The sequence below is a fragment of the Danio rerio genome, chromosome 2 (genome assembly GCF_049306965.1).
Source record: "Danio rerio strain Tuebingen ecotype United States chromosome 2, GRCz12tu, whole genome shotgun sequence".
Taxonomy (NCBI): domain Eukaryota; kingdom Metazoa; phylum Chordata; class Actinopteri; order Cypriniformes; family Danionidae; genus Danio; species Danio rerio.
Genome location: NC_133177.1, coordinates 37,930,420 through 37,948,192, shown reverse-complemented (window position 1 = coordinate 37,948,192; position 17,773 = coordinate 37,930,420). Strand labels below are relative to the sequence as shown.

The 17,773-nt window shown below is 36.2% G+C and overlaps 1 protein-coding gene across 4 annotated transcripts in view; it reads right to left on the bottom strand.

Moving 5' to 3' along the window:
• The window catches only part of astn1 (astrotactin 1), a 410,547-nt gene that overhangs the window by 8,912 nt on the left and 383,862 nt on the right, over nucleotides 1-17,773 (bottom strand). For all 4 annotated transcript variants that reach the window (XM_003197882.7, XM_021467632.3, XM_017351897.4 and 1 more), the window contains 3 exons: nucleotides 11,178-11,310; nucleotides 3,334-3,434; nucleotides 3,067-3,250 (listed from right to left, as the gene is read on the bottom strand). In XM_003197882.7, coding sequence (XP_003197930.4) covers nucleotides 3,067-3,250; nucleotides 3,334-3,434; nucleotides 11,178-11,310 — 418 coding nt within the window. The remainder of the gene's footprint in view (nucleotides 1-3,066; nucleotides 3,251-3,333; nucleotides 3,435-11,177; nucleotides 11,311-17,773) is intronic.

The following is a 17,773-nucleotide window of genomic DNA, read 5'->3' as shown; positions in this document are numbered from 1 at the left end:
GGCTGCAGTGTGATATGGCTGTGGCTAGCAAGCACATCAACATCTAATATAAAAGTCTCTGCAACTTTTGGTTCAGGCAGACTTTAGGTAAGAACAATAGAACTGAGACTTAGCATCTACTTTTAATAATGTTAATGAGGTCAAATAACTATTAATTAGGTTATAAACAAGTCATTTTGTTTGGGAAAGCAGTGCACTATTCTGCGCTTCTAAATGGCTCTGGTATTTATATGTTTTTGTTGTGTCGCAACACCAGGAATCATGTCGCATGTTGCTAGGACATGGTGTAAGTCCTGAATTTGATTTCATATCTTGTACTGTTTTGCTACTGTTAAAGTCCTCTCAGCGGTTCGCTCTGGGCGGGAGAGTGTTTGATAACAGCGTGTTTTAATGCAGTAACCCCAGAGCAAGAAAGGAAAACCTTGCAACATGGAGACCATTAAATGCAACCTTTTAATTTGAACCGAGGCCTCAGGTATGGTTGTCCAAATGACCATAATTAAACTCACCTGCCTCTACTGTGCAGATGAGGAAGCTATCACGTTTTATATTGAACACATGGCTATGTTTAGAAAGCATTTGAGCGCAATTCGAAAATCCAGACCATATTTGTCTTTGGTTTGTTTTGGAGGGTGTATAAAGATTACCACCCGGTTTTGTGATCAGCGTGATGCCTTGGTGATCCCTTTAAATGAACTGTAATCAGTTTGATTGTGTTCAATTTAAACCTAATTAGCACAAATAGCCTAATCAGATGTCTGACGTTAGAATCTGTAATAGAATAATCTGCGTTTACAATGTAATTTAAGGAGCAATAAAACAAAACATAAAAAAGCATGTAAAAGCTTGTGAAATAAGATATCGGGTTTAATAGCGATCAATAAAAATCAATGCGTCACAGTAACATTCTCACATGGATTCCAAGGCAGCATCTCATAACGTTTTGTGTGAAAAAATAAATCCAAAGTGGTGTCAAAAATTGCTTGCCATACACCAGAGAACAGATCCACTGCAAAGGTCATCTTAGCATGAATATTTGTATTTGGAGCAACAATCAAATTCTCCTTGTCTCCTTGATGTAACTGTCATGTGACCAACGGCATCAGTTGCATCACTTCAATGCCATTCACAAATCCTCTGCTGTGGCCACATGGGATGGTAAAGCATTATGCACATTTCAGGATCTCACTAGAATTAGTAAATTATCAAAGCAAACTTTCACATCCCATACTATTTTTCTTACTATTTACAGTATAGAAGTAGGCATATTCTGATTCAGGGGGAGAATGTGTTAAATGCTTTTGAAATAATGGTTAGGGTGCTGTACTTGTAGTCCAAAGGTTGCAGGATCAATTCCCGGTCCCAGCAGGAACTGAAGATTGCAGGATTGAATGAACCTCACTCTTTCCACCTTCGATACCCATCTATGGTGCCCCTGTGCAAGACATCAAACCCCGTATTGCTCCCAGGGGGTTGAAAGCAATAGCTACCCACTGCATTGGGTGAGTGCCTACTGTGTGTGTGTGTGTGTGTGTGTGTGTGTGTGTGTGTGTGTGTGTGTGTGTGTGTGTGTGTGCGTGCTTTCACTTCTTGGATGGGTTAAAAGCAGAGAACCAATTTTAAGTATGGGTGAAACCACACTTGACAAGGCTCACTTCACTTCATTAACTTAATTATTTGTATCCATTTTTAAGAAAACAAAATGATTGTGAAGTTAGCTTAGCAATATTCTAGCATCAAACTATACAATTCCATTTCAAGTTATTTTTCTAGTATGTACTGTGGCACAATTGCCAATTTGTGACTCTCTAGCAGTGTTGCTACCTTAATGAAGTCCTAAGGGCACAGCATGCAAGACTTCATTAATATCTAAAAAACACAAGAACAGTGTTATTTTATTTCATTTTTTAAGTATTTTGCTAACTCATGTACTTTACATGAACTCTAAAATGTTTTGAAGTAGTAATTTTAAGTAGTGACACAGACCGTGTTCAATGTAGCCATGCTAATAAAGTCACAATTTATGGTTTGTTTTGTTAGAAAACAGGTAAACACCAAATATGCTTCAATGAATGTTGCATTTTATTAGACTGCACAGAAAAGCATTATCATAACATAAGCTCAAAATTTATTTTTGATAACTGTGGAATAATAAAGCTTGGCTGCTCTTATGTTGCGTCACGCTCATCTATAATCATCAATTGCTTCATGGCTTTGATGGCATTCAGCCTTATGCTGCTCAATACTAGTATCATAACGCATTTTGAATACGGAACTTTTGAAGTACTGTAATCACGTTCATAGATGAGCTAAAGGTAATGAGTGCGTAATTATGGGAGTTGTCATTCATGGTGTCCTCAAACCTTTGTTTGTTGTGCATATGCATCCTTCAGTGGTAAAAAAAATTTGTGCCTTTATACTGGTCACTTTTTAGTAAAGTTTCACAAACTAATTTTGAGAGAAGTATGTGATATGATTGATCGTGGCTGGTCTCCCATCTGTAATCATTAGTAAGCCAATCAGACTAATCCAAACTCACTATAAATAGCCCGTCTAGCATTACTACCTTATCTTCGTTTTTTGAAGAACCCCCCCCAAGTTCTCTCCAAAGACAGTATGCCAAACCTGCTAATATTATCAAGCAATATCTAAGTGTAAATTCTTGAATTTTACATTGAGGCTGTAAGATCATAATAAATGGGATATACTGTAAGTACAAATTAGCATGTTATATTTGTTTTTCGTCAATAGCCGATCTCCACCACCCTCTAAATTGTGTATATTACTAATAAATGGAAACATGTAATTTTTCACAAAAACACCCAAATTTGCCACAAAAAAAGTTTCACACTCACATCAGGTGCTTTTTTTAAGATATTTGCAAAAAGGATAATTAGAAAAACTGCAATGGAAATGAGCTTAGGTCATCTATGAAAGCCTGTAGACAGATTTTCTGGTGAGGGAAAACAAAACAAACAAATAGTTGTTGGCTGCAGTGCACTTCACAGTCACCGGTGATGACAAGGGTTCCGAATTCCAACAAAACTTCAAAATGTTTTTACAAACCTTGGACCAAGTTCATCTTCACATCGCCAGGTGAACTCTCCAAAACTCTCGTAGCGCTGATTGTAGTGGTATAGAACTCGGTGGAGGGTTGGTGATCCCAGATCCATGAGTGTATTATAGGCCGTCTGCTGCTCCTTCCCGCTGGTGTAGCCGTTGAACAGATTGTAAATCTTATCTGCTATTTCTGAAAAGACATTAAACCAAATCAGATCCTGTCTGAATAGTGTTTAATCCAAAAGTTCACTCATAAATCAAGCAACTCTCTACCTTGAGCCTTGACATCATCCACAGCAGGACAAGGAGTTTTGATCGTCACCTCACTCGGACTGGAGCGCCGACCCGTGTTGTCCACTGCCCACAGCCGAAACCTGCCATGGCACAGTTAGACATTTATCATTTACTCTGCTTGCTATATGCAAGGTTGTGTCCCTTTTCAATAAGCTAGTAAACTTTCATGCCATACTCAGTTTACTATTTACTCAGCCTGACTGATACAAATTCTAAAGGCAACAATATGGTAACACATACCAATTGCTGCATAATAATACACCACTTTGCAAAAATTAACGGTATCACTTTATTTTGAACGTCCCTTTAACACATCTTGTTGATTTTAAGTTACATTAAATCTACATGCCAACTAATTCTCATTACATTATAGGTAGACTGTTAGATTAGGGTTAGTGTAAGTTGACATGTACTTGCAAAGATTCTTATAGTCAGTAAATGTCTGTTGAAGTAGCAGTATTGACAGATATTAAGCAGAAAGTCTACTAAAGCTGCGGTCACACTGTACTTTTCTCCCTACAGACTTCCCTCCCTTTTCTCCCTACAGAAATCACATTATATGATTGCGTAAAAGCAATCGAAGATCAAAACATGACCTTTTTGAACAGAAATTTAAAACATGGACCAATCACTCGTTTTTTTAACGTCTAATCATCTTGTTTAATCTTGTCCCTTTTCGCAGCGTCGTACAATAAAATTCCGCAAGCAAAAACTGCGGCATAATATTTAAGTGAGAAGTAATTGGCATGTAGTTGCGATGCAATTTTTAGTCAACAAAATATGCAACAGGAAACATCAAAATAAAGTCTTACCAAGTTGAACATAGCTGGAAGCAGATGATAGCAGAAACCAAACACATTCATTTTAGAAATGGCCATGCCCACTCTTGAGTGCTTTTTAATACGGATTAAAGTAGGAATGCTCAACATTTCGTTTGATCAATGATCTTGTAATGCGATCATTGGCAATAGTCACATCGCAGGATATGCAATGTTGAGTTTGTAAACTCAATGCTTTTTTGAGGCCTGTGACTATGTTTTTTTTTTTTTTTGTATTAAGAAATTGTACCATTTTTAATTTTAATAACGATTTATTTTACTGAATTACTTTTCATTTTTCAATTACTACACCTGAATATTGTTAGACTCGGAAAATGCTTAAACAGTCAATTGTATGTATTCTTTATTGTTTTTATACTGTTTATTAGATTTCATGCAGATGCACTTCCACTACAGAATCATCCCAATCAATAAAAAATGATCAGTTCTTTCCAAAGATAATTAAGTCACCTAATGAAATTGTATTCATATCAAAATATATCTATTGCAGAATAACAAAATATCTCAATGTTAGGTTTTTCCAATATTGTGCCGCCCTAGATTAAGAATGTACAATGCCAGTGGAATTCAATTCAATTCAATTCAAGTTTATTTCTATAACACTTTTACAATGAAAATTGTGTCGAAACAGCTTAACATACAGTAGAAGTTCTAGTAAACTGAAACTGTCAGTCCAGTTTTCAGAGTTGAACTTTAGTTTAGTTCATTTCAATGTGGTTTCATTTTCACAATGCAAGACATACTGAAAAATATTAGAAAAAAGCAACCATTCTCTTCTATGGTATGTTTTGGACCAACTTTTTTTTAAAATAAGTATGAGTAAATGATAAGGAAATTTTCATTTTTATGTGAACTGCCTGTGTAAGCTTTACATTTTCAGCTTTACATTTACAATTTCAAACAAAGGTAAGTGTAACATACTGAGGTAATGCTGGTTTTATATTAACACTTTTGTTCAATGACAACATGTGAAATGCTCCCTATATTGTTTACCATGGTACTTTGAATATTCTGCCTGAAATCACAAGTAAATATATGACTACATTAATGGTAGCAGTATTTATTTGACTGTGAATAATATTGTACTTTGATAGCCATCACCTGCTAGTTTGATTTCTCTACTTAGAATTAGCAGAAAATATTTATTTTCCTGAAAATATATAATTCAGGAGAAAGTCTAAATATGCGAATATAAAACAAACTCTATCTAAATGTCTAACATTACTCTGGGGGAATAAAAAAAAATATTATTTCCTATATATCCATGAAGCACAGTGACACATTTTGTATGTTCTTTTGAAATCTAAATCAAAATTCAAGAAGTTTGAAATCCAAATTAATTAATCTTTCTTTTTGTTTTGTGTCAGTACCGCTAAATAAATGCTAGATCTGACAATAACTGAACAGATTATAAAACCACTTTTGTTGGTGAAGTTATCTCAGAAATGTCAAAATACCACCATGCTAACAAATTAATTGTTTGTTATGAGTTATTCCTGACTTCAAAAATACAGTAGTTTAACATTTGGACATTTTGCAATATGACTATGAATAAAACTGCAGGTCAGATATGAATGTTGAATGGCAACATACTGAGGTAAAGTTTGTTTTATTTTCACACATTCTGATTTACCATGGTAAACAATACAGGGACAATGTCATAAGTTGTCAATGAACGAATGTGTGAATATAAAACCAACTTTACCTCAATTTCCAACATAAGCACCACAGCTCAAAATGTATGCTAACAAACAACTATGATTTCCCATTAAGAAAAAACACTACTGCTATACTGCTACAACCACTAATTTAGCATGTCAAACAATAACTTTTACCAAACCAAAGTCGAGGTTAAGGTTAAACGAATAATTAAGTGTATCTGGACAGCTTCCTAAGTTGAGTTGGAAATAACACTTTCAAATAGATCTCGGAAATTATGAACCATTACCTTTTTAGGACTCTTTTGAAGTTCAGAGTCAACAAATTGTTTCAGTGTGTGAATTATGTAATCATATAACAGCATATACCACCATTAAAATCAAAATGCATGACTGCACCACTCCCATTACATAAGCATGAGTTTACCTTGGGCTCATGGCTTTGATTTGAAGATCTCTTAAGTGCAGACAACTGAAGTTGAACAATAGCAACCAGCTGTGCTCGATGTGTGTACTAGCACTCACTCACTCTATGACTGAAGTTTAGCTGGAACTCTATCTCCATCTAGTGGAGGAGATCAGACACAGCCGCCACCTGCACTCTGCTTTGGTGAGATCACGTTGAAGGTGCGTGTGGGGTATAAATACACAAGTGGCTCTCATGTGCGTGATTTACGAATAAAAGAGCTGCGTGTAATTGGCGGTATGAAAGTATAGTCTTTAAGAGTTGCATTAAAAAAAAGAAAAAAATAGTTAAACTTCCAAACAATGATTTCATACATCTGTTTTGATAAAGGTTAAGTTTAAAATATTGTCCTGGGTCCTACACATAGTTTCGGCTCTTTTTTCTGAAAAAAAAAAACAACAACAACAAAAAAAAACAGAATAAAACAACTGAAATAAAGTATCAAGAAAGTCTTTATGCTTGTAGTTTAAAATGAAATTAAATTAAAAAAGTTTTTTTTTAATTATTATAAAAAAAAACAACTTGATTGATATAAACTAACTACAAGGAAAATCCAGATATAAACAATATATAATAATATATATAAAAAATATTTTGTTTGTTTGTTTATTTATTTTTTTATTTATTTATGTGTTTGATTGTTTGTCTGTTTGTTGGGGTCGGTGGCGTGGGAAGAAGAGGTGTTTCGGTGATCCGAAGGTCGGCGTCGCAGGCTCCCGACGGGTACCCGGCTGGTCTCGACCCCCCTCGACTTATCCCTCTGCGGGGGAGAGTGAAAGAGGCGCGTGGGGGCCGTGGGCTTTAAAAGACTCTGGTCATAGTTTTATTTTTGTTGTAGTCATTGTGGTTTTAACTGAATTAAAATGTCAAGTATTTAGTCTGTTTCATAAATTGATTTTCTTTAAAAAAAACAGTCCCACTAAGGTCTGTGTATGTGTTTTTATATTTTTATATATGCATATACACTCAGTGGCCACTTTTTTGTCCAACTGCTAGTTAACACAAATTTCTAATCAGTCAACCACATGGCAGCACCTTAATGCATTTAGGAATGTAGACATTATCAAGACAAAATGCTGCAGTTCAAACCGAGCATCAGAATGGGAAGAAAGCTGATTTAAGTGACTTTGAACATGGCATGGATGTTGGTGCCAGATAGGTGGTCTGAGTATTTCAGAAACTGCTGATCTACTGGGATTTTCACACACAACCATCTCTATAATTTACAGAGAATGGTCCGAAAAATTTCCAGTGAGCGGCAGTTCTGTGGACACAAATGCCTTGTTGATGCAAGAGGTCACAGGAAAATGACCAGACTTGTTTGAGTTTATAGAAAGGCAACAGGAACTCAAATAACCACTCGTTACAACCAAGGTAATCAGAAGAGCATCTCTGAGCACACAACATGTCCAATTTTGAGGCGGATAAGCTAGCAGTCTGATGAGTCTCGACTTCTTCTGCGAAATTTGGATGGTAGGGTCAGAATTTGGCATTAACAATATAAAAGCATGGATCCATCCTGCCTTGTATCAATAGTTCAGGCTGGTAGTGGTGGTGTAATGGAGTGGGGGATATTTTCTTGCCACACTTTGGGCCAATTAGTACCAACTAAGCATCATGTCAATGCTATAGCCTATCTGAATACTGTCGCTGACCATGTCCACCCCTTTATGACCGCAGTGTACCAATCTTTTGATGGCTACTTTTAGCAGGATAACGCGTAATGTCCTGAAGCGCGAATCATCTCAGACTGTTTTCTTGAAATGACAATGAGTTCACTGTACTCAAATGACCTCCACAGTCTCCAGTTCTCAATCCAATAGAGTACTTTTGGGATGTGATGGTAAGGAAGATTCACATCATGGATGTGTAGCCAACAAATCTACAGCAACTGTTTCATCCTATCATGTTAATATGGACCAAAATCTCTGAGGAATATTTCCAGTACTTTGTTGAATCTATGCTATGAAGGATTAAGGCAGTTTTGAAGGCAGTTGGAGGTCCAACCTGGTACTAGTAAGGTGTACCTAATAAAGTGGCCGGTGAGTGTATATTTTATATAATTGGTGTATTTGTTAATTTATATTTGTTTTAATAATATTATATTAACATAATATATGTTCTTGCCAACCAGCTGAAATAAAAAAGGATTTTATCAGTAAAAGTTTATTTATTCCATGTAACAAAAAATACGTAATGTTTTAATGTTAGATTTAGTTGACAATAATGCAATTAAGTAAGGTTTGTATTTAAAAACAATGTTTGTAATGCATCCAAAACTAGAAAGGCAAACAATGCACAAAAGAATCAGCCTCAGACCTTTGTACCCCAGTGTATCTTTTCAGAAACTTTGAACAACACAACTCTGAAATGAATCTGACAATAATACTGAACAGGTCCATAAATAATCGAAAGAGCATCGGTCAACAATCAGAAACATTTGGAAAGAAGTGCACTAAGGAGAACTATGGGCTGTGTAATGTCTCCAGCGGGCCCTGCGTGTAACTCTGCATGTGTGTGGGACGAGCAGTGCAGGACATCAGAGCAGTCAAAATAAAGCTTCTGCAACTGAACAGAGCAGAGCGAGAAACACTGCTCACACACGTGCTTGAAGACCTCACAGGTTATTAGGGAGGAGGAACATACAGCAGTTTCAAATGCAGGCACAATTATCACAAGATGTTTGAAGACAACAGTAAATGTTGCTCTCAAAAATGATAAAAGAAGAGGTCAAAAAAAAAAAAAAAAAAAAAAAAAAAATATATATATATATATATATATATATATATATATATATATATATATATATATATATATTATAATTAGTACATTATATAACAATAAATGTTACATTGTTGTTTTGTATTTTTCCATATAAGCAAAATCTATAAATAATTCTTAATAAAAAAATATTTTATTTATTGACAACTGATTTCAAAGATGAATGTTAATTAATGTTAATAATAATAATAATAATAATAATAATAATAATGATGATGATGATGATGATGATGATGATAATGATGATTATAATATTTATTATTATTATTATTATTGTTATTGTTATTATATGAATTTGGGGATACTACTACTAGTAATAAATAATTCTAATTAAAATATTTATTTAATAAGAATTTCTTTCAAGATAATGTTAAATAATATTAATAGTAGTAGTAGTAGTAGTAGTAGTAGTAGTAATAATAAGCATAATAATAATATTAATAATAATAATAATAATAATAATAACATTTCCTTTTTTCCTTCTTTGATCTACACTCACAATAGACTGCTAAAATCAAACGGTTACTTGAACCTTTTCATGTTGTAAGTAGCCCTGTTCAGCAAATCAATCTTCCCTATGCTGTTTCTGCTATTACAGCAAAGGTGCACCCTTTGACGCACTTTCAAACTCTTCCAGAGAATGAAATGTTTCCCCAGATGTATCTGAAGAATGTATAAAAACTAACCCAAATTGAGTCTGTTTTACTGGGTGAGCAGACCATGTTCTTCCCCATGGCACAAAAATGAAAGTTCTTGAGAAAAAGATGTAATACCTCTCCAAGGGCGTCTGAACACACTTAACAAATGCTTTTACATAAAAGCAATGATTAGATCAATTATACGTTCCAAGATTTTTTTTTCACCTGCCAAGCTATTTAGTGAACAGCGCAATCGAAGTCAACTACTGATATTGGAAAATTGACATGGGAGGAAATACTCCAGACATATTTTACACAAATCATTATAGGATTTTCACAGCCTCACAGCCTTTGTTAGATATAATTGCTTGGGCTCACGCAGATATTAAATTCCCTCATGTGACTGAAGACATGCAACTTCACGTCAGTTCAATGTCCAAGTCAACCTGGCAGCCAAAAACTGGGGCCTCAGTGTTTAGTGTTTTGTCTTACTGACTAAAAGACAAAACAGAGGTTTTGGTGGATTTTTTTAAAACTATAATAATAATAATAATAATAATAATAATAATAATAATAATATGGTAAAAAAATAATAATAAAGAAAAAATATATAATAATATGGTCAAAATATAATAATAATTATATATATATATATATATATATATATATATATATATATATATATATATATATATATATATATATATATATATATATATATATATATATATAATAGATAGGCATAGATTACTTTTTTATCTAGATTAATCTCGGAATTAATCTAGATTAATCTAGATTAAAACAGCTCAATTGAATTCTGCCGAAGGAATTAAAAAAATGTGTGCTCCCCAAATATTAATTCTTTGAGAATGGGTTTCTTGAACCAGGTGGTGCATTAGACCAGGGGCTCATATCCTGTTTCCAAATTGCATTAGGAACTGTTCTACTATGATAATTGATGATGAAAATAAATGATGTTCAATAAGATGTACTTGTGTTTACGAACTGTTTATTCAGTTAAACATGAATTCTGAACTGTAGGCCTAAATAAACAAACTGAACTAAACAGAAATTGAATTAAGACCCGTGGAGTGTGCATATATTAGTGTTATGAAATTCCATAACACTCTCACCAGTCCTTCTCCCTTATTTGCGTCTGATTAAGTTTGTCACTGTGGCATGAATGAAATGTTCATGAGTTAAAGTGAAACTGCCGAACTGCAGTTAAAGTCAGGCATCATGCTGATTTGATTCAGAAGGGCAGTATTTGTCATATGGCTCACCATTCAGGTATACATCCACGCTAAAATATTAAGGTGAAATTCACCATAGCTTGCGTAGAATAGACCCAGCTCCCAAACCAACTTATATAATATATCTTCTGAAATTAACCAGTGAATGAGGAGTGTTTTGTGTGCCATTTACAGAAGGAGGAACTCACATGTAGGTGGTGTCCGGCTCCAGGCAGCGAATGATCAAGGAGATTGAAGACAGAGGATCGGGAATGTCTCCAAGCATCACACACGGGGATTTGGCCCCTGACATGATGTCATCCACAAAACTCAACATTGTCTCTATAAAACAACAGCAAGAACATTTTTTTTTAACTTAATAATATAAATAAAAACAAATGCACATTAACACAGAAAAAAAGATATATACATTTATATACAGATAATAGATTGTATGACAAGGCTGTTCTGCTGTGGAGTTTTCTGTTTTCAGAAATTGTTTGTGAATTTCTGAGTGCACAGAATCCATGCATGCCTAGTCATTAGAAGACAACCATGAGCCATCAGCAAAACAGCCCATCTTCCAGGAAAGCCTCTGCAATGGGAACACAGGACTGTGTTTTTTTTTTCTACATGAGGATTTCCCTTAATCCAGCCTGACTCTAACCTGCTGCTATAAACACAAGTGTCTCCCTTCTAGAAGCTTCTAGAGATGGAGACCCTGTGGTTTGGGCATTTCAATCGGAAGAGATGCTCGTGGTTTGATTTCACATAAGACGATTTCACATGACTGTCAGCCATCTAAAACCATATAAAGAGCCCATACAGAAGACTCTGGTGGGCCTGATGTACTTTGCTGTTCCTATTAGGAAGCGGACGGGACGACTGTTTGCCCAGCTGGCCTGCATGCGTCACAGGACATGAGAACGGGGGCCTCGTGTGCCTTTCATAGCAAAGAGAAACCTCCCGCCTGGGGATGGGGAAGCTTTTAAAAGCAGTGGTCGCCCTGCTTGTCTTCCTGGAGGCCTCCTCTTCAAAAAATACCAGAGAACATGATGCCAGGATAAACGAGGAGGGGTAAAGTGTGTGTGTGTGTGTGATTATGAGCTTGCTGTCACCAGTAAGTATTTACAGTGCTTGTGGAGGAGAACATGTGCTAGGACATTAATGAAAAGTGACATTGTGAGGGACTAAGCACTTCAGGTCATATTTATCCAGTCATATATAGTTCCGTAAACTCCAGCATCTCTGTTTTATGTTTTTAAGGTGAAATGTTGTAAAAGGGTAATTAAACTTTGATGTGTGTGGAAAATTTCGCAAGTGTGTTTTTATGAGATATTAAATCGCTTGTCGTTTACGATGTGAGGAACACATGAGCGTTTTAAGCTTATTTACGTTCGGGAAAAAATACTGAATGGGAAAAGTAATGGAGGAAGTTCCTTAGCTGTTCACTTAATTGTCTACACCTGTTCAGTTGTTAGCCAATCACATGGAGGGATCTCTGTGCATTAAAAGATGCAGACGTGGTTGACATTATCTGCTAAATAAACCATCAGAGGGCATCACAGTAGCACAGTGGGTAGTACAATCGCCTCACAGCAAGAAGGTCACTGATTCCCAGCTGGCTCAGTTGGCATTTCTGTGTGGAGTTTGCATGTTCTCCCCGTGTTCACGTGGGTTTCCTCTTGTGCTCCGGTTTCCCCAGAATCCAAAGAGATGTGCTATAGGTGAATTGAATAAGCTAAACTGTCCATGGTGTATTTGTGAGAAAGAGTGTGTATGGGTTTTTCCCAGTACGGGGTTGCAGCTGGAAGAGCATTCGCTGCGTAAAACATATGCTGGATAAGTTGGTGGTTCATTGCGCAGTGGCGACCCCTGAAAAAAATTTATTTAATTCAATTAAATTCATTTTTATTCGTATAGCACTTTTACAATGTAGATTGTGTCAAAGCAGCTTCACATAGAAGGTTATAGTGAATGTAAACAGTGTAGTTCAGTTTAGATTAGCTCAGTTCAGTTCAATGTGTTTTAGTGTTCACTGCTGGGAGTCCAAACACTGAAGAGTAATCCATCGATGCGCAGCTCTACAAGTCCCGAACTATGCAAGCCAGTGGCAAAAGTGGCGAGGAAAAAAAACTTTACCTATCAGCAAAAGTGAAGGAAAAAAAACCCTGGGAGAAACCTGGCTCGGTTAGCATGACCATTTCTCATATGGCAAAATGTCTTGTGGAGAGCTGCAGTCTAGGTGAATGAATGAATAAACCACCAAAATATGGATGAAAGTAATTTATAGATCAGGCGAAGTGCTTTGAAATTCGAAGTTTTGTTTGCTGTTTGACGTAATTTTCATTGAAACTTTAAGATAGGACACAGAATAGCAATTAAATAAATAAATAAAATACAGCCAATCATGTTGTGTTTATATCACAGCTACTGTGACTGCCACAGTGTATAATAAAAATTCTGATTCTGACTGACTGTCTCTCTCCTTTAAAATACAACTTTCAGTTTAATTCAAATGGGACCGATAAATTTTGTAGTCCATGTCGATGCACTCATATGATCCGCTTTGTGCTGCAGTGAACCGTGTAACTATGCACTGCGGTGGTTCACTTGGCATTAACAAGAAAGCAGACTTCATTCACACCAAAGGGGAACTATATTTACACTATTCATTCATTCATTTATTTTCTTTTGGCTTAGTCCCTTTATTAATCTTGGGTCGCCACATTGGAATAAACTGCCAACTTATCCAGCATATGTTTTTATGCAACGGATGCCCTTCCAGCTGCAACACATCACTGGGAAACATCCATACACACTTATTCACACACTTAGACTACGGACTATTTAGCTTATCTAATTCACCTGTACCGCATGTCTTTGGACTTGTGGGGGAAACTGGAGCACCCGGAGGAAACCCATGCGAATGCAGGGAGAACATGCAAACTCCACACATAAATGCCAACTGACCCAGACGAGGCTCGAACCAGCGACCTTCTTGCTGTGAGGCGACAGCACTACCTACTGTCTGAATCTGAATCATTTATCTCTAATGTACTGTATATTGCTATTCACAATATTAAAACTATAACTGTATGTTGCAGATTTAATTTTGAAACTCCTTTATAGTCATCATGAATGTGTGTGCGTAATATATTTTCCCTGGTGATGGTTGCTGTAAAGAAGTGCTGTACACAATGCATTTAAAAACCTCTGGCTTTCTCCACTCGTGACATATAAGGGGCTCAAATTAACAGTTTCAACAATGTTTAATATTTTCTTGTGTTTGAAAGTGTTTTAGGCAAAGTTATAATGCTTCTTGACTAATTTCAGAAGCAATACCATCTTTCAAGGGGCGAGGAGTGTCAGATACTAGAGAGCATTTGATTGTTTCAACACTCTTTTAGAGCAAACTAGCTTATAGATAACATTAAGACTATTGATGCTAAGATCTAAAATAACTTTGATTTTACAGGAACTTGAAAGGGAGAGAACTTTAAAGTTAGATATAGTGTGTCCACTGTCATATTGAAGTGATATAAACCCAACAAGTTTTTTTTTTTTCTTTTTAAAAATTTTATATGTCTTGACACTAAAATAGAACCCAAATCCCAGTGATTTTGAGGCTCACCACCACATAACGTAGAAGTACGATTTTCCCTGCCCACCGAATTGATTGACAGGCGCCATGTTTCTATAAAAACATGTATACAGAACAGTTTTTTGCAAATAAACTGGGATTAAAATATCTGTTCTAACTCTCTGCGATTTGTATAAGTTTAAAACGTTTTTAAAACAGCATGTTTGTAATAAAGACAGTAAAATTGCTATGTAATTCTCGACTGCTATAATCACCACGGCCGCATGGTGTCAGTAAACGCACACATGTGTGTTTGTGTACTGCTAACTGCATTTGTGTGTCACTCATTGTTTCAGAAAGGCTTGAATAAACCCCACACAAATACATGAAATGATCAGTTAGGGTCCTTTCACGCACCCAGAGCAATAAGGCGCAAGTGTTGCTATTTTAAAACCAACGCTAGTGTAGTTTTCCCGTTTTGCACCAATTATTTAAACAGCAAATTTATTAGCACCGCTTTGTGCACTGATGGGTGTGCCGGTCTAGAAAGGAGGTGTGCTAAGGAGCATTGTTGGTGCGTTGCTATTTTAAGGAACTAAAATAGACTGCACAATTGACCGACTGAAAACAGGTTTAAAGTCCAGCACAGAGCCAGGGCCGGAGCAAGCTGAACTGCTGCTCTAGGCAAAGGACGGTAATGCCACCCTCAACCCTAACGTGAAGGTGGGGATATAACTGAGGGTGCGGGTGGTAGTGTCGGGGACGCCGCCTTCTCTATACTGCCGCCCTACAAGCGGGTATACCTGAGAGCCGCCCTCTCTATTCTGCCACCCTAGGCGATTATTATTATTATTATTTACATACATTTTTATATTTGTTTTATTTAAAACAAGCTTATATTTGTCTACCTGTTGGGTTTTGGACCATTTATTCATTTGCTGGAAATTAGAAATTAATTTAGAAATCGTTTTGAAACAAATCTTTGCACTTAAACAAAATTAATTATGTAGGCTAATGAATGTCTTCAGTTGAGTGCGTACAACACTGTTTCCTTATCCACAAAATTGAAAGAGTAAGTGAAGAGAAAGAGAAACTAAAGAGGTCAAATGGAGGATACTTATTCTTTATCCTCACGCTGCAGATGGTCTATTTAACTGTTTTCTCGCTAGGGCTTTCAATTTTTTCACTTACAAAGTCGCCATGTAAATAGCAAATGTGTTATGGTGCGTCACAACTGACTTTTAAAGGGATTGTGAGATGAGTCTCTAACGCATGTTATGCTCAAAACAGACCCAAAACTTTACAGACACATTCTGGAGACACCAAAGGCTTATCTTACATATTGTAAAATGGGTAAAATAGGTGCCCTTAAGGTGATTTTGACTTGGTTGTTGGTGGCGGACAGATTTATCTGAGTATTTCATAAGCCGCTGATCTGCTAAGTTTTTCATGAGCAACCATCTCTAAGATGCAGATAAAGGTCTGAAAACATCCACTGAGTGAAAATATCTTGTTGATCCCACAGGTCAATGGTCCAAACAAAAACACTTGTTACAACCAAGGTCTGCAGAACAGCATCTCTGAAGACTACACATTTACAAGAGCAAACTCCTCACTCCAGTCAGTTAAGAACATGGAAACTGAGGCTACAATTCACATAGGGTTTCTAAAATTACACAATAAGAGACTGAAGAAAGGTTGCCTCATCTCATGTGTATCAACTTCTGCCGAAACATTCAAATGGTAGAGTCACTATTGGGTGTAAACAACATAAAAGCATTGATCCGTCATGGGTTATATAAAGAATTCAAGAGGTTTCTGATGTAATGTGTAGGATATTTTCTGTCTTAGTACCAACTGAACATTATGTAACATGAAATTAGCTCATTTTATGAATATTAATAATCAACAATAACGGTTTATTCTTAATTATTAATATTCCGGCTTAAGCTTCAGTCAGTTTGGTCAAAGAAACATATGATTGTAAATGATCATGCTCGCGCGACTGAGCGGATTCCCAGATTATGAATATTAATTATCAACAATAACGAATTATTATTAATAATTAATATTCCGGATCAATTTATTGTTAATTTGACCAAACGAACACAAGCAGAGCCGCCGCTCTTCCGAGTGGACACTGTAATCTATTCATTTAGAAAAAGGGAATTTAATTGCTACTTCTTGTGAAGTAGATTAATCATTCAAAAGTTTTAAACAACTTATAATAGCTAGGCATGGGAATCTGTATTTCAGTGACATTTTCTCGTGAGGCAAACAATACAATTCACTTGATTATAATGGAATTTATTGACTAGTCAGACGTAACGAACAAACAAACGCACAAACATACATTAAACACAAAACAAAGGTAAACCACGTGGAGATGTCGGGTCTATAGAACGTGTAACAGCAAAGAGAAATAGTAAAGCTAGAAAATATAGATTTCAGATTAAAGAGTGACAAAACTTTCAGTTTTACACGCACCATTAAGGACCACCAAGGTTATATAAAAAAACACCTTTTTGATAAAAGGGGCACAGCTTAATCGCATAACTAAAATCACCTGGTTTTTCATGTCTGGAGGTCTCTTTTATGCGTCTCTCTTCCGTCGTGATGAAAACTACTCTTGATGTCCTTTGATGCGTGGAGTTTGTAATGCAGTTCGGACGAACACGATCGCAAACTTTAAACTGAATTTACTTTGCCGGAAAATAAAGAAAACGTGGCGGGAAAAAGTCCATGCGGCTTAGGAAGCCACGTGTGGCCCGAAGGCCACCGACAATGATGTTCTTCTTTTGGGACGTTCTCTTTCTGCCCAGATGTTTGGGGGAAAGTGTGCTTATACCTGCGGGTCACGTGACAACCCGTACAGCATTCTGACCAATGATTTCAGGGGAAAGTTTGCGCGCGAACCTTCCTTTGTCTCTGGGCTGCGCGTATGCAAATTTGAGCGCCCGCCTAAAGCATGCAGACACGCGTTTAATACAGGGCTTTAAAGAATAAAGCAATGCGAGTTATGGTCTCGATCTATGCATCATGTGTTATAAAATGTCGAGGGCATTCTATTGACACCAAACACTCTACAAGTACATCACATTAAAGGTACATTAACATAGTTCCCATATTTTTACATCATTGATGCTTTTAAAAAGGCCTGAATGGAACATGCATACAGAATAAAGAGAGGTTACACCGGTAAGAAAAGTCAGAAATGAGATA